This window comes from Alosa sapidissima, chromosome 18, assembly GCF_018492685.1.
Source record: "Alosa sapidissima isolate fAloSap1 chromosome 18, fAloSap1.pri, whole genome shotgun sequence".
In the NCBI taxonomy this organism is placed as follows: Eukaryota; Metazoa; Chordata; class Actinopteri; order Clupeiformes; family Clupeidae; genus Alosa; species Alosa sapidissima.
In genome coordinates, this window is record NC_055974.1 from 25,519,064 (window position 1) to 25,544,577 (window position 25,514).

The following is a 25,514-nucleotide window of genomic DNA, read 5'->3' on the forward strand; positions in this document are numbered from 1 at the left end:
ATATCATGACATTGCTACAAATACAGTATCTAATTAAAATCAGCCAACATCAATGTAGGCTATAGGCTACGTAGATGATAGATAGGCTAGATAGATTGATAGATGGCCTACTTTATTGACGCTTGGTGAAACAGCATGGAGTGGATGTTTTCGGTTCAGATGCTTGTTCTTTTCCTTTTTGAGTATGTAATGATCCCAAAACTTTACTTGAAAACTTTAGACATTCTCTGCCATTTATGGACATCTTGACTCTGCCATCGCGCCAGCTAAATTCAGAATGTATCACGATTCACGTGCTAGTGGTGTGCTTCCTGAACAACGGTCCGTGTGGAACAATCAGATCCCTGCGCGTATAGTGCGCGTCATAGGAATTTAACGAGGCTTCGACGCAGGGTTTTTGCCTCGAGTAATTTTTGTAATCGAGTTATTCGAGTAACTCGATGAATCGTTTCAGCCCTACTGTCAAGGTTGCCAGAGTCTTGGACAGCTCAACAGGCACAGGCAAGGAGGCATCAGGTGGGGGCAGGGCGTGGGGTGATGGGGGCTCAGATCGTTGGATGTCCCCGGGATGCAGAGCTGGAGAGACTGGGAGGTGGGGGTAGGGCGGGCACGCAAACAAGAGCAGTACTAGGAGCTAGTGCAGTGCAATCGAACCTGTTGTAAAAGTGGTTCAGCTGGTTCGCCCTGTCCAGGTCTCCCTCCACAGAGCTGCTGCTCTTCTTAAGGCCAGTGATGGATTACATACAGTCCCACACCTCCTTCATGTTGTTTTCTTGCAACTTCTGTTCCATCTTCCTTCTGTAGTCCTCCTTAGCCTCTTTCAGCTTATTCTTGAGTTCCCCCTGTACTCGCCTCAGCTCTGCCTCTGCCATGTCCCCCTCTTTAATCGCCATCTTTTTCCTATTGAGGAGGGTCTTGACATTACTGGTTATCCAAGGCTTGTTATTTGGATAGCAGCGTACAGTCCTTGTGGGAACAACAATGTCCATACAGAAGTTCAGATAGTCAGTAGTGCAATGTGTGACCTCCTCTAAGTCCTCTCCATTCAGTAGCACACTCCAGTCAGTGGACTCAAAGCAGTCTCTCAAAGCCTCATCCGCTTCCGGTGTCCACTTCCTGAAGGTGCGCCTGGCAACTGGTAGCCTCTGAACTTTTGGCTTGTACATTGGCTGCAGATGAATGAGGTTATGGTCCGACTTCCCCAGTGGGGGAAGGGGGGTGGCACTGTAAGCATCCCTCACGTTTGCATACATGAGGTCTATTGTCCTGTTTTTCCTAGTTGGGCAGTCAACAAACTGGTAAAAGTTTGTGAGGGTGGAATCCAGTGTAATGTGGTTGAAATCACAAGAGATCGCAAAGAAGGCATCACTGTGCTGAGTTTGGAGCCTAGCGACTGTAGAGTGAATGACGTCACACGCTGTGTCCGGGAGGGCTTGAGGCGGAACGTAAACACAAACAACAATGGCGTGCGAGAACTCCCTCGGCATGTAGTATGGTCGTAGACTGACCGCTAGTAACTCCACATCCTTACAGCATACAGTCTCCTTCACTGTAACATGTCTGGGATTGCACCATCTGTTGTTAATGTACAGCACCAGTCCGCCTCCCTTCTTTTTGCCAGAAAGTTTATTGTCTCTGTCCAAACGAGCTACACTGAAGCCGGGCAGCTCAATGTTAGCCGGGGGAATATGGCTTGTTAGCCACGTCTCCGTAAAGCATAGCAAACTACAATCCCTGTACAACTTCTGATTTCTTACCAGGGCAGCCAGTTCGTCAGTCTTGTTGGCCAGTGAGTTCACGTTTCCCATAACCATCGAAGGAACTGAGGGCTTGTGTGTCCACTTCTTCTCCCGACGCCTAGTCCTCACTTTAACTGCCGCTCTGCACCCCCGAAAGCACCACAGCTCCTCCGGGATGTTTACGTGAACCCTACCAGCATTCCGTCGTATTGCAAGCAGCTGATTCCTTGTGTACACAAGTTTGCTGCCGCTGGAGCATTGTAATAGATCCATATCCATAGGATAGAATGAAAACACTCCTCAAAGTGCGTAATCCAAAAAAAGTTGCTTAGTAAAAAGTAAACAAAGACGGTAAAAAAACACAAAGACACGGAGCTACCTCGACATGCTGCCACTCTCGTCGGCGCCGGAACCGGAACGAGGACGTGAACACACATGCACGCACATGCAAATACTCATGCACACACAAATGCACATATATACACAGTCACACATACATAAACTGAAGTTAAACCAACAATGTAATATTGCTATTTCCTCCATTAAAGTTTCTCAGTCCAGGACTAGACCAGGGGCGTTTCTAGACTTTCAGGACAACCTGGGCTTAGCCCGGCTGGACCGGATGTAAATGTAAAGATTAGCTGAGGATTTTTTTAATATATATACAGTACATAAAATGTGTTATTATAGTAGACAACAGACTACATTAGACTGCCCAAAGTATTTATTATTGAATTACTAGGTACATACACGTTTAAGTGTGAGGTTGCATGTAATGTATCATTAAGCAGATGTTCTGCACCTCCTTCTGTTGATCTCCCTTCTCTCTCCATCATCTGACTGCTCTTTTGTTGTTTGATCTATGCCAGAGATCTACCAAAAAGACAGTAAAATGTTTGATGTTAAAATGGGATTGGAGAGAGAGAGAGAGAGAGACTACCCTCTACAAAATCATGGAATCAGATCAGTGTGTGGCAAACCAACAAAAACATACTACATTGCAGGATACAAATAACTTTTGAGATTGCAATGTTCAGCTCTAATTACAAATGCTTTGCTTATGCATAGGGCATTTGCATACATTTCAGTGGACATTTAACACATTCCCATGGAACAGTCATTCCCATGAAACTTGGGTTTTTTAATGCTGGTTTATGTCATCAGCTTTGTAATCACTTTGATGGTTAAATGGCTCATTACAGGGTGAATGAAAGATGTCTCAGCCCCCTCTAGATATTTAATGGTTTATAGTTTGTCACTGTTAAAACATCTCCCTTACGAAAAAATCCTACATTGCAGGCCTGCTGTGTATCAAAACTGCAATTTTTTGCCATAGTGTTAGAGATTGTAACATCCTCGTCTGCTCCTCAGAACATCAGTACAAATGTTCAACAACGGGGGGAAAGCATTTAGCCCTTCTGGCTAAATTTAGTTATTTAGAGCTGAGTGTAATAAATCTCTCTCTCTCTCTCTCAAAACGAGCACTGAAATGTGTCGTGCCAATTAACCTGACCAGATGCCTTGCAGTTGCCTAATACTTGCAAAATGGCACCAGACAAATGCTGGTAAATATTAAAGTTGGTAGATTTCAGACAGAAAATACGGATTACCTATTGAATGGTGGGTGAATTTTGCCACTTCATTTGTCAGTGAAGATATTCAAGATAGTGAATGGTAGATATTCACATTTCAAAAAGTTAATTTTGACTCCTGCTTAGTGTTACTAATGATAGCTTGCTAGCCAGCTAGCGATGGGATAGGTAAACAACACTAATAGCTGGCCTTTAAGTATAAGTATATATACTCTTTTGATCCCGTGAGGGAAATTTGGTCTCTGCATTTAACCCAATCCGTGAATTAGTGAAACACACGCAGCACACAGTGTACACACAGTGAGGTGAAGCACACACTAATCCCGGCGCAGTGAGCTGCCTGCATCAACAGCGGCGCTCGGGGAGCAGTGAGGGGTTAGGTGCCTTGCTCAAGGGCACTTCAGCCGTGGCCCACTGGTCGGGGCTCGAACCGGCAACCCTCCGGTTACAAGTCCAGAGTGCTAACCAGTAGGCCACGGCTATCCCTTTATGGAGTCGGTCGGACAGGACTAAGCTTATATTTCAGTTTGCAAACATGAATTCTTACCCTTTGCCTTTCGTTTGAAAAAGCCAAACAGTTTCAATTGTTTTTTGCTGATGTCACGTCTGCTTTCTCAACGTACTGCAACCTATGACGCTGAACCACCCAGTGAGTTGACAGCAGTAACGTTAGTTGAGAGCACAGATCCACTGATCTCAGACCAGACCGCCAAGCGACCCTCTGCCGCTCTCCACCCACCCCCAGCCCCGCCCCGCCCCGCCCCGCCCGTTCTGCTTCTCCTTGTCAGAGTTTAGTGTTCGGGATTCCTTGTTCTAACAGGCTACGAGGGATAGAATGCACAACGAAATAAAAAAGTTAAATAAAAAAAAATTGGCTACCCGGGCTGAGCTCAATTTACCCCGGGCTGAAGCCCCGGTCAAATCGGCTGGCGACGCCCCTGGACTAGACTTAATTATTGTACTGAAGAGGCCAGTTTACATTATTTTTTTATCAGAAGATCAACCTTCCACCCGCACAGACACATTATTAGGGAGAGATGGACTTGCCTTCAGTGGTGCAGATGAAGTTGAGTTTGTTGGTCTCTGTCAGGTTGCTGACCCACAGCCCCCCTCCAGACTCCACTTCCCCGACTCTTTGTTGGAAGGACCTCTCTTGCTCGTGCCCTTGGGTCCAGTTGCTGTAGCAGACGGTCTGTCCACAGACCCAGTACCAGCCCACGCCGTAGGAGTGGAGCAGGCCCAGCCACACGTGAGCAGTGGAGGCTCCTTTAGCCCGCGCCCTCACCCAGCGCTGGACCCGCTCGGACGTCACAGACACCAGGTCCACATGGTGCTCTCGGCAGTACTGCAGCGCCTCTTTCCAGGTCTTATTGTCACGGACCAGAACCAGCTTGTCTGGATGGAAAATAGAGGAAAGTGAGATGCATGTGTTCAGTGTTGAGATTCTGAGATTCTCATTTTATCTTCAGTAACTACATGTGCAGGGTGACCAGATGGACAATTCAGAGAGAGATGGCAACCACACCAGCAGATAGTGACACAAGTAATAAATCAGAACACCATTTAGAGACAGTGACACTACAATGAGACGATGGTAACACTCTGCAACAAAATGAATCAAGCTGAAAAAATACTGACCTTCATAGCAGATGAAGTTCTGAGATCGGCTACACGGTGCATCATTCCGCTGACCACTGGACGTAATTCCAGTGCACAACTCATCCGCACCACCATCATAACTGGGTTCTCCAGTGTTCCAGTGGTGGAATGACGAGCTGCTGCCATCTGACCACTCCCAGGCATCTCTGAACAGGCCGATCCAGGCACCATCAACAAGTCCTCTAACTTCCTCTATCTGGTCGTTCTCTGCCTGATTCCTCACACTGGCAGAGTCATCATGTCTGATCTCCTGAAGTATTCACAGTAGTCTTTAAGATTTCAGTATAGCAGGCACTTTTCTCCAAATCAACTTACAAAATGTAAAAAAAAAAGAATATTACAATCCCCCAAAATCTGCGCATAATGCACACAGCACAACAAATTGCATAGGACAACACTAAATATCTGTTAATACTACAAGCAACATGTTCTACAACAACAACAATAATAATAATACTAATAACAATAACTATGATAATAATAACAATAGGAGGCTGGTACACATCACACAAAGAGTAAGGAAAACAAAATAAAAAAGTGTCTTGTGTGAAGTCTGAGGTGCTGGTTTGATTAAGATGAATGAACTGGGTCTTACCTGTCAGACAGCTCTGGAGTTGCTCCTCTGTTGTCACCCCTTCTGGTTACGCTGGCTGGTTGTCTCTGAGAGAGTGACCCCCCCTGTGACTGGTTCAGGTATTACTATTGTTAAACAGAAGAGCCTGATCAGCTGGAGACTTCGCTCACTGCCTTGCACAACTGACGGACTGAGAAAGTCATTTGTCCCCAGGGCCATTGAACTGTTCAATGCCTCACTTAAGGGAAGAGGAGAGATAGACTTCTCTGCATAGTCTGTCTGCCTCTTCATCCCCTCCATGTTTGGTACTGTCTTTATGCCTCACTGTTTGCGTGCTATATTAGCACATTAGCACATATGCATAACCCCCCCCCCCCCATGCCACAGCCGAACTGTGGCCACACTTATACATTTTCTTAAATAGTTAAATATATAGATATATAGACTTTACTTTACTTTATTTCTGCATTGTTGCACTGTTGACTTACTCATTTGCACTATCACCATGACCACTATCACCATTGCACTACCACCATGACACTCATTCACACCTTAGAGCACCTTACCATACCTTACTATGCACAGAGAATCACAGGCTCAGTCCCTGCCTCAGTCATTGCAAGCGCCTCTGATTTATTAATCACCACTATGTGGATACTGTTTTTAGAATTGATTTAGATTATGTGTTAGTATAATTTGTATTTTTGTAATTTGTATTTTAGTATATTTTTATATATTGTATTAAGTGTTAGTATAATTTGTATTTTAGTATATTTAGCATATTCTTTATCTTCTACTGTCCTTACTGCTTAGTTGTGTTCTTATATTATATAATTTAATTACTCTTTCTGCTGTTAAAGAATGTGTCTATCTATCTAGGTGTCTGTTGCCTGTATTTTTAGCACTTCATGCGTTCAACCTGCTCCGATGTCCTTTATGCAAACAAACGCCATAGGTGGAGGTGTGGGGGAGTTGGCATCCCTCCAGAAGCTTCCAGGAAAGCCCATCTACATAATGTTTCCTGTTCAGGACTGGGCCTGTAGGCATCTCTGTGTCACTTGTGGGTGTGCAGAGACATTGAGTCTCTGAGATTTGTGGTGAGAGACTGAGATTTGTGGTTTTACTCTTGACTTCAGAACAGTACCATGGAAGTTTACAATGTTGCCAACCTTTCCCCAATGTGTTTGAATAACAAAACAAGCACGACAGACATGGCCTGAGATGAGAAGATGGTGTTGTAGTTGGCCAATGCAAATGTGTTGGAGTGGGTTATGGACAGGTCTCTTCTGGTCAGACTGTGAGGCCCAGTGAGACCTAAACAAAGAGAAAATCCAATACACTCTTCTTTAGCGAACACATATGAATTAATGTGTTTGAATAACAAAACAAGCGCAACAAACATGGCCTGAGATGACAAGATTATCTTGGCCATATTTGGGAATGCAAATGTGTTGGAGTGGGTTATGGACAAGTCACTAATTGGGGAGAGAGAACGGTCTCTTCTGGTCAGACAGTGAGTGTGTGAGCAAGTAGGAGTGAGTTCAAGTGCGTGTGTGTCAAAAAGGGAAGGTGGCCAAATGTGAGGGAGGAGTGGAAGTGATGGGGAAGGGTGCTGCATTGTACTGATTTTAACTTTTTATTTTTCATACTGTGTGTATATATATAAAATATGATCATATATTATATAGAATATCCACATTGAATGCAGAATTGTCAACATTTCGAAATAAATATAAGTTGCTGCTGAGACTGCACTAAGTTATAATGTAAACAGAATGGACGGAACATGAAAACCGGACGGATTTCCAGTTTTGGGAATAAGATGGATAACCAACACCTGCACCAGGTGTGCCTAATGATCCATTACCGTCCTGACTGCAGCCTGTCTATAGCTCCAATATCTGCAGGGCGAGAAGGGGGTCGTAATGAGAGAAGAGACGAGTGCTGCCCCGTGGCACGACTCCTCATGACAAGGTACCCAGTGACGGTTTGTCCCGGCCCGGTCTGCTCATGATCCATCAGACCTGCCTCGGATGGAAACGGGTCCTCGTGTGAAACACTCAGACCACCTGTTCGGTCACACACACACACACAGTCTGACAGTCCTGATGACTGGCATTACTGTCAATTAGCCCAAAGCCCAGACAATTTCCCTGAATTGATAACCATGCAAGTGTAACAAGAATGCGAAAGAGTGGGTGTTCCTGTGTGTGTGTGTAATTAGGCTGTGTGTGTGGGAGGATTTGTTCTCACACTTCCTCATGGTCACATTGGACTAAATAAGAACACGGTCAGTTCTGACTATCAGGCGTTTGTTATTGTCAAGAGTTAGTATCCGTCCAATGACAGCAGTCATTCAGCGTTAGTATTAGTTCATTACCATCGTAAAGGCCGTGGGTCAGGCTGTCCTTATTTTAATTCGGTGGCAGTAGGCCTAAGTGAAGTTTTGACAAACTTTTCACAAACCTTTTCACAAACCTGTTCACAATTCTGTGTGTGTGTGTGTGTGTGTGTGCATGAGTGTGTGTGGGAAGAATCGTTCTCACACTTCCTCATGGTCACATTGGAATAAATAGCAGAACACGTCAGTTCTGACTATCAGGCGTTTGTTATTGTCAAAGTTAGTATCCGAATCTGTCCACTGACAACAGTCATTCAGCGCTAGTATTAGTTCATTACCATCATGAAGCTCGTGGGTCAGGCTGTCCTGATTATTCTGGTTAATTCGGTGGCAGTAGGCCTAGGTGCAGTTGTGACAAACTTTTCACAAAGCTGTTCACGATTCTTTTCAAACCCAAATGGAGTGGTTACTCCTCCAGATGTCTTTCCTGGACCACAATACAGACAGATTTGTCAGAAACAAGCGAATCCAAATCTGTGTGCTCTTGCCACACCACACACCTTACAGTAAAGTTGGACCAGCTGGTGTTAGTGTAGAGCTAACCAGTCTCTTTATTCACTTCATAAATTAAACAAAACCTGAAGAAAAAAACATACCGAGGACTTGACGAGGACTCGGTGTCCGAACGGGCATGTGCATGTGGAAGGACTCATTCTTACCCTCATTCCTATTTATGGGAATAAATAGCAGACAAGTCAGATTGTGGTGATTGTGACTTGGGCAGCTGCCATTGCTGCACTAGGTCACTAATTGATTTAAATAAAGTATATTTATATGTGTGCTGCTACTGAATGAAACAGATGAAGGTTAGAGACTCCCATTCAGTTCCCTGTTATTGGAAGTAGCCTACTTCATCATAACTGCATCATGATGACTCAATATGTGTCACTTCAGCTCTGACCCCATGTCAGCTTTATACAGTACCTTGAACAATAATGCAGGCCCCTTTGAACAAAACAGGGTTGATTACAATAATGGAATAGAACAAAACAGGGTTGATTACACGGTTGATATTATTTCTTCAATGCACTGACTGTTAAATCCCAACTGTATTTTTTTGTGTTCATTGGCTTCATCGGCTTGATGACCAAAACCAAGGGTCGTCGATGGCTCCTGAGTCTACAGTCAGCAAAGCCATGCGAGGAAACAACCAAGCCCTCAACAATGATTGTGTAGGGTCTAAATATGACAGAGGTCCCCTCTACCCCAATCAACACTCAAAGCTACGCCGACTCCACCTTCACCCTCACCAACGCCGACTCCACCTTCAACAGGGGCGAATGGAAGAAGAATCTAGCCTATGTGGTCACTGGAGTGGTTCCTAGCACCAACCCTCAGGAATTTGTGTCCAACGGCAGGGTGAACGTGCCAACACACTTCTGGAATGCTTACTGTTGCCTCAACAACAGCTTCCAGCCCATGTTTTCCAGAGGGTATCTCTCCACCAACGACAAACAGAAAGGGCAGTTTCAACACAGCGTCTGCTCTGGACCAAGTGCTGAGTGACCTGTACCCAAGCCCCTTTCATGTGTTTGGGGGCAAGTGCTGAGTGACCTGTACCCAAGCCCCTTTCATGTGTCTGGGGGTGCCAACAGTGTATAATAAAAGAATCTGAGGGAGACGGTAAAGCTTATGCAGATAGAGAAACAATATGATATAAATGTAGATTTTAGGACGTTGGAACAGATGTACCCCTGCATCCAAGAATTGGCTCTATGTACATCATTCACTTAAACAAGCAGATCAACTTCCAGTTCATGCTGTACACAGTAGGCTGTGACAGAAAAGGACAGATTATTGGTCTGTCGGTTTTATTATAGTATTGCTAGTCGAACAAAATGTAATCTAACCAGTTCAGTAACGTCAGCTACTTGGTTAAGATTTAACATGAGGAAGTTGAACTCTCCGAATAAGCGAATCCGGTATTGATGCATGCATAAAGTGGATAACTACGTAAGTTGGAGTTTATGTAAGGACTTCGAAATATCTTCTCACAATTGTATCGGCATGAAATCTACTACATAAATGACACTTAAATGCTTTGCGAATTATTACATGACAGTGTGTTATTGATCATTAGCTGCCAATCATTGAAAATAATTGAGTGAGAGAAAAATCACTTTTTAACTTGTATGTATGTATGTATGTATGTATATGTGTGATATATGTTTATATTATTAATTGCTGCTGTAACACCATAATTTCCCTTTGGGGATGAATAAAGTACTCTATCTATCTATTGAGATTGCACAGTTCTGCTAAGACAAAATGCATATATTTCTTTTTAATACAAACGATGACCCAAAATCCATAGCCACATAGGTTGGTCCATGAAGTGGTCTATGAAATGATTATTGATCATTTCCTTTACAGTACATTTCATACCTTACAGTACATTTCCTTCAGTTATGTCTGAAAACCTACCACCAGAGGGCAGTATTTCTCTTCCATTTAAGTGTGCACCTTTTCATTGGCTTGAATGCTACAACATCATAAAACAAGTAGAGAGGCATTCTTAAGTTCCACCAACTGCAATGTAATTGGAACTTATCAAACCAACCATAGCTAAATACAATGGGCATTATGTCAATTATGATTTCACCGCTGAAATGGGATTCAACGGATTGTTGGACCCCTATCGGTTTTCACACTGGCACAGTCTGTCAGTGTTGTTTTGGATCACAACAGTGTCCAACCTCAATGACTTACTCAAACTCTGCAACAGTTCTGTTTTCATACTTTTAAACCACATATTAAAAAATTGCATTTCAGAGAGAGAGAGAGAGATAATGTGTGTGTGTGTTATATTTTGCCTGATGTTTTTGGATGTGTGTGTGTGTGTGTGTGTGTGTAAAAATATGACATCTAAATACTCAAGACAGACAAGCTAACCAAACGCTGTACAGTCAACTATCATCCACTAATTCAAATATGGGGCAACCTCTTTTGGAATAATCATATGTTACCATTTGTTTTCCCCTACCCTACACTGAGAGGCGCATAAAGTATCTATGTGGAAAAACAAGGGTAAATGTAATGGTTCCAATTAAAGGAGAAATCCGCCGATTTTTCACATAGATCTCTGTTTCTGGAGGTCACCGAGTACTGTCAGTACGAAACAAAAATGAAAAAGCTGAAGCAGCCAGGCAGCTACAGTGCTACACTCTGGGGGCATATGTGTGAGTCCCCATGTTCATGCCCCCAGAGTATATGCCCCCAGAGTGTAGCGCTGTAGCTGCCTGGCTGCTTTACCTGTTGGAACTAGCAACTTGAGCTAGGTAAAACCGATTGTTTTTCAGGGGGGGGTTTTGTACACACAGTACTCGAGAAACCTTGAGAAACGGAAATCTATGTGAAAAATTGCCGAAGTTCTCCTTTAAGCTCAAATTCATTTAATTTTATTTGTTACATATTGCGACAATAACAACTGAGACCAATCTGAAGGTCCTTTATGGAGCCCAGACTGCTAACCACACCAAGCAGTCAGGTGACGAGGGAACACTCCCTTTTAAAAGAAGGACGCCATAAGAAGATCTCTGCTTGAGAGAGAGGATGAGGCTGGCCAGCAGATGTTTTGTGATCCTATCCATCTACAGACAGATAGCCAGACAGCGAGAGAGAGACAGAGAGAGAGAGAGAGAAACAGACAGACAGAGTTAAAAAATAATTTAAACTGAGATAAAAAATAATAAAAAATGAATTTCTTTCAAACAATCATAACAATATTCTATGCAGACTGATTATTTTCAACTCAAACCAATTCAAATGTGCTAACAGGTTCATCTGGGTTCACCTAGACTATACTTTGGTTCACAGGCTATACCTGGATTCACCTACTGTAGGGTCTAGGTGAACCCAGGTATAGCCAATAGTATAGCCTACAGTAGGTCCTAGGCTATATTATGGTTCACCTAGGCTATACCTGGGTTCACCTAGGCTATAGTATAGCCTAGGTCCTAGGCTGAATTATGGTTCACCTAGGCTATACCTGGGTTCACCTAGGCTACCCTTAGTGCTCAGGCCGATGCATCCTTTGTGGAATTTCGGAATGCAGGAGTAAAGAGCAAAATGTTCAGAATGTCTTTGCTCTCGTTGTCCAGAGTTGCTACTGGTGTTGATAAGGTTTAATAGTTTATGATACAGTACACATTTGTAGACGGAATGGCTACAGTACAGTGCTGACTCCAAGGTGCAGTCCTCGAACTTGAACTCCAGTACAAACTCGAGATAGTATCACTAGAGTCAATCAATCAATCAATCAACCATGGTGCTATACATTCAACTTACTGGAGTTACGCTTACTCTACAGAAATGACCAAATAAGGACATAGATTTGCATGCTCAACAATGGATTAAAGTTAATGGTTAATAAATAATTAATTTTTCTCTTCTATTCTATTTTTCTGAAAATCCACTGAAGCACAAAATGTAATGCAAAACCTATTCTCTTACATCAGTGCATAGATCTACATCCGGTTCAGGCCATCATAACCAAAGAATCTCTTATATCAAAACCTTTTGAGAAACACATTGAAATGTTAAGGTACAGGTAGCAAGGCATTGGGAAATCCCCTTAAATCTCTGTGATATCCAGAACTTCCTTTGCATCCAGAAGTTTTATTATGTGTGTGTTTAACGACATGTGTGTGTGATTATTGTATTTTTGGGTAATTTCACTCATGTAGACTACTCATAGTTAATTAACATTTTGCCTGATGTTTTTGGATAATTTAAATGTTAAGCTTTATAGGCTACATTATTTCGTTATTGTCATTATCTTTATTCAACTCATTAAATAACTTTACTCACAGATGCACACAAAACGTTTTAATGATAACTGGCAACCCCCACAGAGAATGAGAGAAACGTAACATAAGGATATTTAAAAAAAAAACTGATTATTCTGAACTACTAACCACTGATGTTTAAACACACTCAAAATTAACACATAGAATACTGCAGGAAAAAGATGTGCAGATAATTCCATATTGATTTTGACAGATTTTCTTTTAAAAAATAAAACATTTTAGGAATTCCCCTTTTAGTCATTATTCGACATATGGGTTCCATTTAGGGCTACCCATTAAGGTGTACCCAATTCGTAAAAAACTGAAAATGGTCATGCTTCTACCCGAAACAAAGTAGGAAAGCCAGGGGATTTAAACGCGTTTTGATTTAAGGTAAGGTAATTTATTTATAAAGAGATCGTATCAGACTGAACGCTAATATTTTGTCACTACCTACATTTGTCCTCTGTCAAATGCAGCTGCATTTTCAGCTCTGCATAAAAATAAACATTCCGAAATAATTTCAGGAACAGTGGACGAATACCAGGCGCTCCAGACGTGCACGGCAGTGTCTGAAATCCCATTCTCCTTATTGTATTGTACGTTTATTGTAATTATCTTCGTGGCGTGGAGTCCAAATGATTTTGAAGTTGTTACATTATGTTGCTTTAAAATGTAGCATGTAGGCCAGCCTAATCGACGCAGTTCCTCACTATGCATTTCAATTAGGCCTAAGCTATGTGAAATTGACACGGTTATGGTTACGGTATTTGGCAGACGCGTTTCTCCAAACAGATATAGCATAATCAAGTTTTTAAAAGTTGACAAAAGACCTAAACCTTATTCCTTGGTCAATAATTAAAATGATTTCCAAAGTCCAAATGTAATAAATGATCAAATATGACATGTGTAGGCAATATTTTACTCATACACGCATCTTAAAAGGGTTACAACAAAATCAAATCAAATTAATTGAATCTGACATTTTTCCCTTTTTAATACAATGTATTAAATAATTAATAAATATAGTAGGTAATAATTATGTAGCCTGGGTCTTCTTTGGCAGTAAGGGCACATGTTTACTGTGTTGAGGTAACAATAGCTTAAGTATGGTTCAGACCAACCTCACCAAGGTATAACTTACAGAAGTTATACTTACATTTGTATTTTTTATAACAATAGAAACTAGGCTAAAACTTACTTATACTTACTTAGTTATAAAGTTAAAAATGTTCATGATTGTTAAAAACGATCTCACTTTGTTCAAACAAAGAGTTGTATCCCAACGTCTGCAGCGTTACTTGCAGAAATGTAAAATGGCAAAAGCTAGCAGTTTTTTTTTACCAGTATTAACTGTCATGGCGAATGTGTCCAAGCATAACTGGGCACTGGGTCTGCATGTAACATCCTTTCTTTAACCTCCATGATATAGCCTATAAAATTAGCCCATACATATTTAATCTAAAATATTTATCACATTCACGTAATTTACTGTTATTTAAATCTAGGCTATACGTAGGCTAAAACATAAGACTGTAGGCTTAATAAACACCCAGATCACATAAAATGAAATAGGCTAGGACTTCTCTCCGGCATTATATTAAATTGAGGGAAATCACTGCATGTTACTCTGTACAGCTGTTCTCACATCATTCTGTATGCAAAAACACTATTGATTCTATGGTCATTTTATTTCTTTGTTTATTAGAAATAGTAAATCCCTAAACTGACATTAAAAGCGCACCAAAAACGAATTCCGAATCGAATTTACCTTAGGGCCTATTATACTGTAATTGGGCTATAGTATTTATCAACAAATACAGGTCTCTATATTATACCTTTCTTTTGACCTTGAAAGCAGAAGGCTACACTTTCGTTGTTCAAATCTCGACTGAGCTCTCCTTCGCACGCAATGGTTAGGCCTAGTCTTTGCACCGGGGGAGCTCAGTCTCAGAGCGGCGAGGATATAACAACTGTGAAACAAAATAGGCAAACATAGAACCCTTTAAATCAGTTTTCAAATAGCCTAATCATTAAAGAGGAAAGGCTACCTACCTGCCTAAACAAACATCACCTGTAGGCCTAGTGCTATTAATTATTATTCTCAACTAATTTACAAACTTCAGTTAGGCTACGTTTCTGTTACTTGTTCTAAGAAAATGAAATCGTTTTGAGATTGGCATCGTCTTTAACTTGTCTACATCACAGGAAAAGGCAATAGGCTAACGGAATTATATGTATAATTGTGGAAAGCAGTTGTAATACAGGACCATTGATCTAATTTGCACCACTAGAAAAGACATATTTCTTCAGTTTAGGTTTACTCCAGTAGTTAATCCATTTGCTAATCCCTTTGATGCTAGGTCGATGTACCAGCAGACTGGTCTGCATATCAACAATTATTCCAATGATAGCAGGTGAGTCACAGGATATAGTCTGGACAAGGGGTCATCACAGACAAATTTTCCTTTTTCACGGTTGAGAGCAGCAATTTGACGTCTTTTTAGGATTCAAAGAGCATAGCAGCTATAATGAAAGCTTGGGTGTTGTGGAAAGTAGCCAATATTATCTGAATGGATTTCTATAGGACTGTTTACCGTATATCCCATGTATTTTCCACAAATTACTGGTCTCGTTGGACCATGGGACCGTACACCAATATAAAAATACTCGATGATGAAAATGCAGGACATTCACTAGCGTTTGTCTGTTGACGTTCTTGCGGGGGAAAAAGAATACCGGTAATCCCAGCCAAGCTATTCCACCATTAGATCGTTTCAATCATTCACTTCTGCTTAGACAAAAGATCAGAGCTGCCCTGAGCAAAGTTCCCGACACTAGTGTGTGATGTGCTTAACACATCAACCTTCCTGGTCTTTCCGTCCGTCCTGACGACCTTGTCCTGACAGGGGTTAATTTGGCGTGAACGGGTTAAACAAACGGTCTTTCTTGGGTCTTCTAGCTTTTTGAGGAAGATCTCCCCATTTAAGACGCACAGTCGTTGATAAAGTGGACAGAATATTTTCCAAAGCATCAATATAGCGAATTGACTGATCATTTCATACATTTATCTGTGCAGTTTGTCAAACTAATACGAAATGAATAACTTTGGCTGATCCCTGTTCATTACTCTATGTCGTCGAACCCAGAGAGGTCAAGGGTGAAAGTTCATCTGGATTAAGGCTGGTGAAGTACATGTCAGTTTCAATATCCAGGACGCAACACCACGGGAGGCGACTCAGGCGAGGGCTTAAAAGTTTTCGGAGGAAGGAATAGACAGCGTCCTCATTGCACAGAGCCACATCATGCATGCTACCATGGACTTCTCATGAAATTTCGAAGCCCAAATACCACACAGAATGTGGGCAGTGACCACGGGGCACAGTTTGGCACAGTTTCACTTCCTGTTAAGTCTGCCTGGTAGCAGAGTAGGCCTGATACAGGTTCAGGGCAGACAAATAGGCGACGCTTTATCCATGTTGAATTTGCTGCAGTGAGAAGAATTACAGAATTACAGCATCTGCACGTGCTGTAGCCCATATGCCGTCTCCTCATCTAACTTTAACTTACTTTTTTAAATATGTTCTTCAAATTGATAGTTGACAGTTGGTTGTGTGGGCCTATAACACATCAAGTTACGTTTAAATATAGCCTAAAATAGGCTATAATATAAGAACATTTGTTCAGTGAAAAATTGCGTAGGCCTATTATTTCTTTATTTATTTGTATATTATTTATAGGGAGTTACGCAGTGTTTCTGCTGGTAGGATACTGGCTGTGGGAAGTAACGGGAACTGTAGGCTATGTGGCGAGGTTCTACAGAGAGTTGAGGTTTGGTCCACTCGTTTCTGGTTTCGTTGATGGATGTTGCCCCTGTTCTAAGGATTCTGTGGTAAGCTGGCGCACATATCATTTGGCAAATTCCGAAATCTCAGGTAACAGGTTATTTTTATAGGCTACCCATTGCATTCATTTCTGTGTGGTTTTCACCTATACCGCTACTTTATACCGCCATTTTAAACGCGTTGGATAACGAAGGACTATTTCAGAGATCACATAATGTGTGTCTACAAGGAGATTTCTGGGTGACTGATTTCTCAGCTATCGTCTGGCTCTCCCCCCCCCCTCTCTTTCTCTCTATCTATCTATATGTCTCGGTATTTGTGTTTGTTTGTTTCTGTCTATCCAAGGTTTTGATGGCGTGTGTATGCCTACATGTGTGTGTGTGTGTGTGTGTGTGTGTGCACTCCGTGGTGGCTAGTGAGCAAGTACAGTGACTAGGCCCATACAGTGACCTACATCCTCTCTGCGTAGGGGTTCCCCGACAGAACGGTTCTAATCCACTTGTGCCATAACGACTCCCAAGGCAGCGGAAAAAAAACATCCCTGCGCGTCGCGCTTCGCAGGGCATTGCACTGGAATCATTTGGAAAGCCAGAATCCCCAATGAAAGAGTAGGATAGACTAGGCTTACTACAGAGAGACCATCGCGTAATTATAATAATTGATGACAGAAATTATTTGCTCAGTAATTTGGTATGGGTGAGTCCCAAGCAATGGCAAATATTAGTCCTATATGCTCCAGGAAAAGGGACGTTTAGATAACTCTGTCACATTTGGTTTTATAGCCTAAGGTAAGAATTTGGTTTTATAAGGTAAGAATGTCTGCCTTGATGGCATGCACCGAAAAAGATATAGACATATTCTTTCCGAACTAGCCCTTTAGTCTACATTTGGAAGGATTCCACCCATTTCTACTTTCACTTTTTGTCCGTTTTTAGGCCTCTATGTGACTCGTTGTAGATAGTTTGAATTTTCTCTTTTTTATTTTAGTATGTTTGCTGTAAAACAACTTCCAGGGTAAAATATTCTAATAAGGTCCACACGTTGCCTGTGATAATAACGCTCCTTTAGCATCCAAGGAGATAGAGTTACTCGCTGGAGTCATACAGTCTGTCGAGGGCTCTTGGTTCTGCTAAACAGCTAATGGGACGCAAAAGAGACTTTTGCCTTTCAGCAAGCACCTACACTAGAGGAGGCCTCTCTCACAACAAAAATCAATGTTGCCTAATCGATGTGACCCTGCAGCAACTGTGTTTCATTCTATATATTACAGTGTGTGTGTGTGTGTGTGTGTGTGTGTGTGAGATACAGAGAGAGAGAGAGAAGGGAGAGAGTTGAAAATGATACACTCCCCAAAAAATGTGGCTGCCAAGAGACAACTGCCTATGTCAGTGTGCAATGCACAAATTATGTTGCAAAGACAGTTTCACAGAGTTGGTATGCTCTGAAACAAAATCATGTTACAATCATGCACAATACTTATAGGCTAAACTATTAACCTAATTAAAAGGCCCGTTAATCTAAATATAGGTAGAATAATGGGTATGCTTATGTGTTAACTGCGGAAGATGTCAGATGAAATATCAATCTTGCACAATCGTCAAAATGGGGAAACTCGGACATCAATATGAAAATCGGTGAGATAGATATTAGGCGAGTAATAGTAGACTGATTTCCACTCAATTAATGGCTTGATACGGGACATATTTATACATTTTATCTCCTTTTCGTTTCGATACGAGATCAATTTAAATCCATTTGAAAGATGTGAAACTGCAATTTTGCCGAACTGCGCTCCAATAATCTTTAGCTGTAGGCTACAAATAGGCTATTTATTTAAGCCTGCTTTCTTCATAGTTCTAAGATTGAGCTTTTCAAAATGTGATGCCTCTTCTTGCGTATCTGTTATGAAAGTGATCACTTAGGCCTATCTAGCCTCCCTCAGGTCTATCCTGATCCCACAAACACAATATTATGTAGGCTATTGTGAATAATAATAATACTAATATTCATAATCACTAATTATCACTGGACCATAGGCCTATATCAATTTTGTATCAATGCATTCATATTCTAAATTTATATATACACTTGTCAGTTGACATTCCTTAAATAAGCCTATGTGTGGACAGATAGTTCTCAATTAAAATAGGCCTTATATCTTACCTAATAATAATAATAATAATAATAATAATGATTATGACAATATAATTAAACAATAAGCCCCAAGAGGCCGTATGTTCCAGTGGTTTTAGAACAGCTAGCTACAAGGGGTGTTATGTCACGACCCCGAAGCGGAAGCTTTCCAACTAGCTGTTCATTCAAATCAAACCCTGCACTCCTAGCCTGTCGCATATTACCTCATACTTAAATCGGTCACAAATATGATAATTCGGCATGTTAGGTTTAATACAGTTAAGGCTGAATGGACATTCATAAACAAACCCTGGCTGGAGAGAGCGACATTCCTAGAACTCCGAATTGAGTACGTTCAGCCCGATGTGGCCGATGGGCGGCGGTATAACACATTCTAGTAAGCGCACTTCTGGAATTCCAGCCCAGGGACACGATTCCATCTCTATTTTGATTTGCCTGCTAATTGACCTAAATAACGGATCGGCCCGACTGACTGGATCCTACTAGCCCCTTAAGGCAGGCATTCGCACGCACTAAAGTGGGCATAACGCAACACATTCCTTCCCTATTTCAGCTTTCATTCTACATCCTATGGGATATTATTCTTTCTGCGCTAGTTTCGCGCTTAGCAAGGGATTCCGATCGCATCCCTGGGTACCGCGCGGGGTTCTCATGGACATTGCTGAACGCGCATTCGCGAGACACAGCCACGGCCGATGGAAGAGTCTCCGTCACACTCCACCGGATGTTTCGAGCGAGGGAGTCGCGGGTATAGGAGCACGAGTACGGTGACGCCGAAAGATCCGCAAAAAGGTGGGGAATTCGGGAATATGCCGGAGAAAGTGTACGACGCACCGCCAAGAGTCTCATCATTTTTCATTGAGGACTTGCTTCGCTCCACCAAGAGGGATGACAAAAAGACTACCATTGAGAACAGAATTGTCTGCACAGACCGGAGTATTTACGACCACGCAAGTAGAAGGCACTGCTACCAAGTTCAAAGCCAAGAGCAAAATCTCGGGTCAAGCTTGACAGAGGACGCACACATATCTAAACGGCGTGGATCACCACATTGTAGCGACCTAAGTAAGTGTGAACTCATTGTCATTTTCAACAATTTCACGATGGACGAGAAAAATCAAATTGAGTTCAAAAGAAGTAAAATAGTAGTCTCAATCGTCATGACGAAATGATATACACGTTTTCGGGTTTGGTAAGCCATGCATAGGCCTAGAATTTCTATTCACTTAGACAACGGTAGCCTACTTATCCTCGAAACATTCTATATAAAATCATAGTTCTAGTTTCGGAACATAACGATAACAGATTATGTGACTTTGTTTACCTTAGGCCCAGTGAGTCACACAGAAATCTCCAGCGACCAGTACCAGGTGTCAGAAAACCGAGAATTGTCGTTTGTCTCCGAGGGAACGGAGGATCACGAGGAAAATGAGGGATGTAGAGAGACTCTTGTCGACGAGAAAGACGACGACAATGACTTACACTCCCCAGACATCGCACGAGCAGATGGTGAGGGGTCCGGAGGGAAGGCGGGTCGCAAGAAAAAAACCCGCACAGTGTTCAGTCGAAGTCAGGTATTTCAGTTGGAGTCCACGTTCGATGTGAAACGTTACCTGAGCAGCGCTGAGCGAGCAGGGCTCGCGGCCTCTCTCCACCTGACTGAGACGCAGGTGAAGATTTGGTTCCAGAATCGGCGGAACAAGTGGAAGCGACAAGTTGCGGCCGACATGGAGGCTGCTAATCTATGCTACTCGACTCAGAGGGTAGTCAGGGTGCCTATCCTGTATCACGAACACCCGGCGTCTGCCGCGCTTAACCTGGGCACAACACAGGCATCACCGCCTTTGGTTGGATTTCCCGGCAGTGTGAATTATTCTCTCTCCTCGCTCACACCTCCCTTCCAGTTTGTAAGGTCACAGATGACAGGTCTCGTGTGACGCCACAGAGCCAAAATGGACACACATAATGTATCATACTGTTCATCGAACAACGTGCAATGGCCCAGGACTGTGAGAACATTTTTGAAGACTTTCCATATCTTCAGGATTATTTTATAGGCCTACCTAATAGAAAAGTAAAAGAGAGCAATATTATCTACCAACGCAATATTGTGTCTTATAGTTATTTTTACTTTGAAAGTTTATTTAAAATTGTATAGGCTATCTTGATTTTATACACGGTCAAGAAATAAATAAAATGTATCCCTTCTACCGTTATGTTTTTGTGTATATGCTCTTGTAGCCTATGCCATTATGCAGGCCTATGGTCACTCGGTCAATCTCTCTCTCTCACACACACACACACACTCACTCACTCACTCACTCACTCACATTTTGTTATAGCGTACTGTAATGTTCTGGAGACAACATAACTCCCAGGAAAACGAAAATATTCAGAAAATCAACACTAGCGTCGCCTTAAAAGGACATAATGTCTTAACAAATCGTAGGTATAAGACTTTTGTTGTTATTTGGTCTCATTTGTTAAACCACATCTTGTATATGCTGCATGTATGCCATTATTTGTGCTTATAAGCATAGAAAAATAAACAAATTATTTAATAAATAAATTCAAATATGTATGTATATAATATACATATAAATGTATATTATATACATATAAATGTATGTATATAATATACATTTCTCCACTTATATCAGCCAGCAACTAGGTCTATGCTGTGGTTGCGCTCAAATACTATTTTAATGTTTAGGCTACCGATCAACCACAATATATAATTTGGAACCTGTGCCAAATATTAAAATCACCTACTAACTGAACAGTAGGCCTACCTCTGGTGTATGTAAATATTCTACTCGAAATGTTGCATAAGGCACTTGACACTGAACGGCTCTGGCCCACAGGCTTCTGTCCAAATTCACGGACCATCGCGCCCCTCCCCCAAGTCCAAAGGTGCTTCCCGCCCTGCAACGCTATCTGGCGTCATCCTATCGTTCCTATCTCTCCAATCAAAATCTGCCGAGGCGCACTCTTCCGGTTCAGTGCCTAACTGTTTGTCAAGCCCCGCAGACGCTATGAGCATGGAGCAATGGTGTTAGGCAAATCGAGAGGCTCCAACTATTCGGCAACAAGGTGGCAAGCTTGAGCGTAAAGCGAGTCTGCAGTTATCTGGGAATATGAGCAAAGAAGCCGGGCATTGCAGACCCGCATCGCTGAAGTTCACCATCGATAGCATTCTTAATCTGAAACGCAATGAGAAGGATGCGCAACGTGAAGAGGCAAGGGAGGACTCACTGGGCAGGAAAGATTCGTGGAGGGGGGACATCAGATTCCATTCTCAGCAACCAGAGTCAAATAGCAGGATACAGAATACAGGTGAGTTTACGACACTTTTGTGTCAGCATCCTTTCAAAAATGTTACTTTTGCCTATAGTAAATACATGCACCAGCGCGAAAGGTTAAATTGATGGGGAAAGAATGATGCATATCAAACCTGCTCAACAGAATCGAGTGGTGAGAGCTACTGGAAACCCCCTCGTGCGTTACCGGTGAAAAGAGAAGACACTTTGGAGGTGACTGACGCATCTCCCACGGCAGAAAGCACTGGCAGTGAGGATAACTCCGATCCGCAAAAATGCAGCAAGAAGTCTAAAGCGCTGGCGAAGAAGAAGACGCGCACCATCTTCTCAAAGCGACAGATCTTCCAGTTGGAATCTACATTTGACATGAAGAGGTATCTCAGTAGCGCAGAGCGGGCTTGTCTAGCCAGCTCATTACAACTGACTGAGACACAGGTTAAGATTTGGTTTCAGAACCGGAGGAATAAGCTTAAACGACAGCTATCGACGGACTTCGATGGAGCGGGCACAGCGGACCTCTTCTCGGACTCTGGAAAGTCCGTGCAATTGCCAGCACTGTACAAAGAGAACCACATCAGTAACATACTTGGTGGATGTGTATTACCCGTTCCGCTTCCTCTCATGTACTCGGGAAGTAGCTCGCCTTACTTGTATTTCTCAAACGCCAGCAAATACATTGGCCTGTTTGATGGAGACGTATAATAAAAAACCGAAACTCCGAAAGTGTTTAAGAACAATAAAAAAGACCAACGATAGCGGGGCGACCCCGGCAAGCTTTTCCTGTGGAGGACTTAGACTGTGGTAAAAATGCATTTTTTAAAATGTGAAGATTGACCTTTTTTAATTTTGGTGCAATTAACAACGCATTACCCTCCTTTAAAACACCAGAAATTAGTTGACCTCTAATGATAACCTCCTTGTCTTTAGCTAATTTTTAAAATATTGTTTTTTCAAGTTTCTGAAGGAATCAAACAGACCTGTTTGGGAATACTTAAAATATCACAACTGTATTATTATTATTATTATTATATTTTAACAGTTATTTCTACATGGAGGTCAAACAACCAAAGTTTAATGCAAGCATTTAGGCACTGATGGAATAAATCTGTGCAGATAATATGTCAGTGAATATATATATAAATATCTTTTTTTATCTGATGCATGTTTTCTATTAATGATCTCATCCTTTCACTCTTTTCCTACATCATTAGATCACCTGTATGGAAGCCAGGGAGTAGTGTGTGCTTCTTAGTTAGCCCTCCAGTTATTGTTGTTATCCATAGTCATTCTTTCTTTCTTTCTTTCTTACTTTCTTACTGTCTTTCATTTTTTTTTCTTTTTTTTTCATTATGCACTTTACCTGGCTCGTTTATTTTCAGACCTTTTCCTTTTTCTTCAAATGTGTTTTGTTTTACAAATACAGACATCTACATTATTGAATTTATTGAGTTATAATACCCTGATGTTCATACACATAACAAATGCTATAATAAATGAAAAAAAGAAAAAAAGTTGTTTGAGATCACGGAGGTCAATGGTTATTGCTGCTTAGGTTAAGTGGGTGTGTGAAGTGGAAGTATATCTATGAGTCAAGCGCACAGTGGCATGTTTGATAGGGTCTGGTATGGCATTTTTACAAACAGACGCTAGCATCACTTGGCATTGCTGTTACATGTCGGGTACTCCTCACCTGACAAAGACGCACACTATGTTACAGGAAATCCATGGGTATTTTCTTTTGTGTGTGTGTGTATTTCTGCTTTGATTCTCTATCTCTTTCTATCTCTCTCTATATGCTTGTGTGTGTCTGACGTGTTTTGATTCTATGTGTAAGTGTTTTTGTGTACGCTTATAAGTGTTTCAATGCTGTGCTTCTCTCTCTCTCTCTCTCTTTGTGTGAGTGTGTGTGTGTGTTTTGCTGCTGTATGCGTGGGAAGTGTATGTACCCTGCCTCCCTTCACATACACTGCTGTACATCTATTTATCTCAGTGAGAATGAGCCTCTCCTAGATTGTTCCTAAAGGGCCGTCTCTGTCAGCTAGCTACCCCCCCCCACCCAAGTCTTTCTGGGTCACTTCCTCCATCATGGCTCCAACCTCCACCCTGTCACCGCCATTCAGGCTCAGGCCTCAGCTAACGCTAACCTGTGCACTCAGGCACTGTGTCTGCAGGGAAACTGCTGTTTGCTTTGCTAATATGCCCCTGATTCCCTTCCCAATAAAAGGCCAGAGAGCAGGGCACGGACGGCCCTTGCCGCGCTCTTTCTCTTTCTCCCACGGCCTCGCTGTGAGCAGGGATGCCGAGGAAGTGCATGGGGGTGGATGGTCTGGAATACACACGTATAGGAGGAGCAGGTCAAGCGGAAAACGACCAAGACGCCGTCACTGCCATTGCCACTGCCGCTACGCAAACTAAAAATGTCAAGATGTCAAATTCAATATGTTTCTATGTATGGAAATTCCTTCTATAGGAACATGCAGAGATCATGCGTTTCTTGTGTATCGGAATATTTTCTCGAAGGGGAAAAAAGTAATGGACTGATATAATGGTCTTTGTGTTTCGGATGGTATTTTGACCGATCATTATGTACTGTATTTTTCTAGATTTCTCACAAGGGACTTTCTGTTGATGTTGGTTATTGGTAAAAAAACCTCAAAGAGCAGGTCAACTCCTATTTTCACAAATATCTCATGCTCTTATTTAAGAGAGAAAAATCGTTAGAGGTGATTACATTGATAAACTAGGAATAGATGAAGAAGAAACATTGATCACAATGGACATAAATAAACAGGAAGTTCCAATTATGTGTTTGATTTAAATACCAAATGTAGGAGATATTGTATTAAATCTCTCTGTCTTGAATATGCAATGCTATTTTACAGTACTGGCATATGGATATGCATTAAACTTCTAGGTTACCCTTCATGTCAATATTGTATAGACGGTAGTTTGTTACACGGGTTATATATTAACCTCAGTCCACAGTCCCCTGATGTATCAGAGGTCATCTGGATTTCTCCTATCGTTGAGTTGAATTAGGTAAGAGAGAGTGAGAGTGTGTATATTCAAAATGATAGTTTTCCAATCATTGATCACTTTGCAATCACCCAATTGATTGGTCATACTGCTCAAAATCTTGAAATCAGGAATTAAAAAATAAATAAAACATTGGTCCACATTTTAAATAATTGTATTATTATTAATAATACTAAATAACAGAAAGTTCTGCTTATGAGGTTCACTAAGTACTTAAATGTGAAGACAGTGGTATTTGCTTTTTTTATATAATTGTGTCGTAATAATATGTATGATGGACATGTCAATAGTGCCATATGTTCACTATCATACATCATCAGCTCACTAATACAACCCAAACCCGCAACCCTCACATTACATGAGTTGTCAGCTGACTTCAGTCCACATCACAGCTCTCTCTCTTTCTC

General features: G+C 41.8%; 3 protein-coding genes and 1 long non-coding RNA gene across 4 annotated transcripts in view; 3 read left to right on the plus strand and 1 right to left on the minus strand.

Annotated features, from left to right (window-relative positions):
- The window catches only part of LOC121690252 (C-type mannose receptor 2-like), a 1,098,322-nt gene that overhangs the window by 64,057 nt on the left and 1,008,751 nt on the right, over positions 1-25,514 (plus strand). The gene's annotated exons all lie outside the window — the stretch shown is intronic.
- LOC121690291 lies at positions 11,341-20,499 on the minus strand. The gene is made up of 2 exons (XR_006025024.1): positions 20,365-20,499; positions 11,341-11,555 (listed from the first exon to the last, which is right to left on the minus strand). It is a non-coding gene; the product is annotated as an uncharacterized LOC121690291 (long non-coding RNA).
- On the plus strand, positions 16,654-23,536 carry LOC121690276 (homeobox protein HMX3-like). Its single transcript, XM_042070768.1, has 3 exons — positions 16,654-16,687; positions 21,616-22,087; positions 22,217-23,536. Exons 2-3 carry the CDS (start codon positions 21,889-21,891, stop codon positions 22,771-22,773), a joined length of 756 nt encoding a protein of 251 aa, XP_041926702.1. The 5' UTR covers positions 16,654-16,687; positions 21,616-21,888; the 3' UTR covers positions 22,774-23,536.
- Positions 19,253-20,882, plus strand: LOC121690270 (homeobox protein HMX3-like). Its single transcript, XM_042070758.1, has 2 exons — positions 19,253-19,816; positions 20,081-20,882. The coding sequence occupies exons 1-2, from the start codon at positions 19,447-19,449 to the stop codon at positions 20,686-20,688; spliced, it is 978 nt and encodes a 325-aa protein (XP_041926692.1). The 5' UTR covers positions 19,253-19,446; the 3' UTR covers positions 20,689-20,882.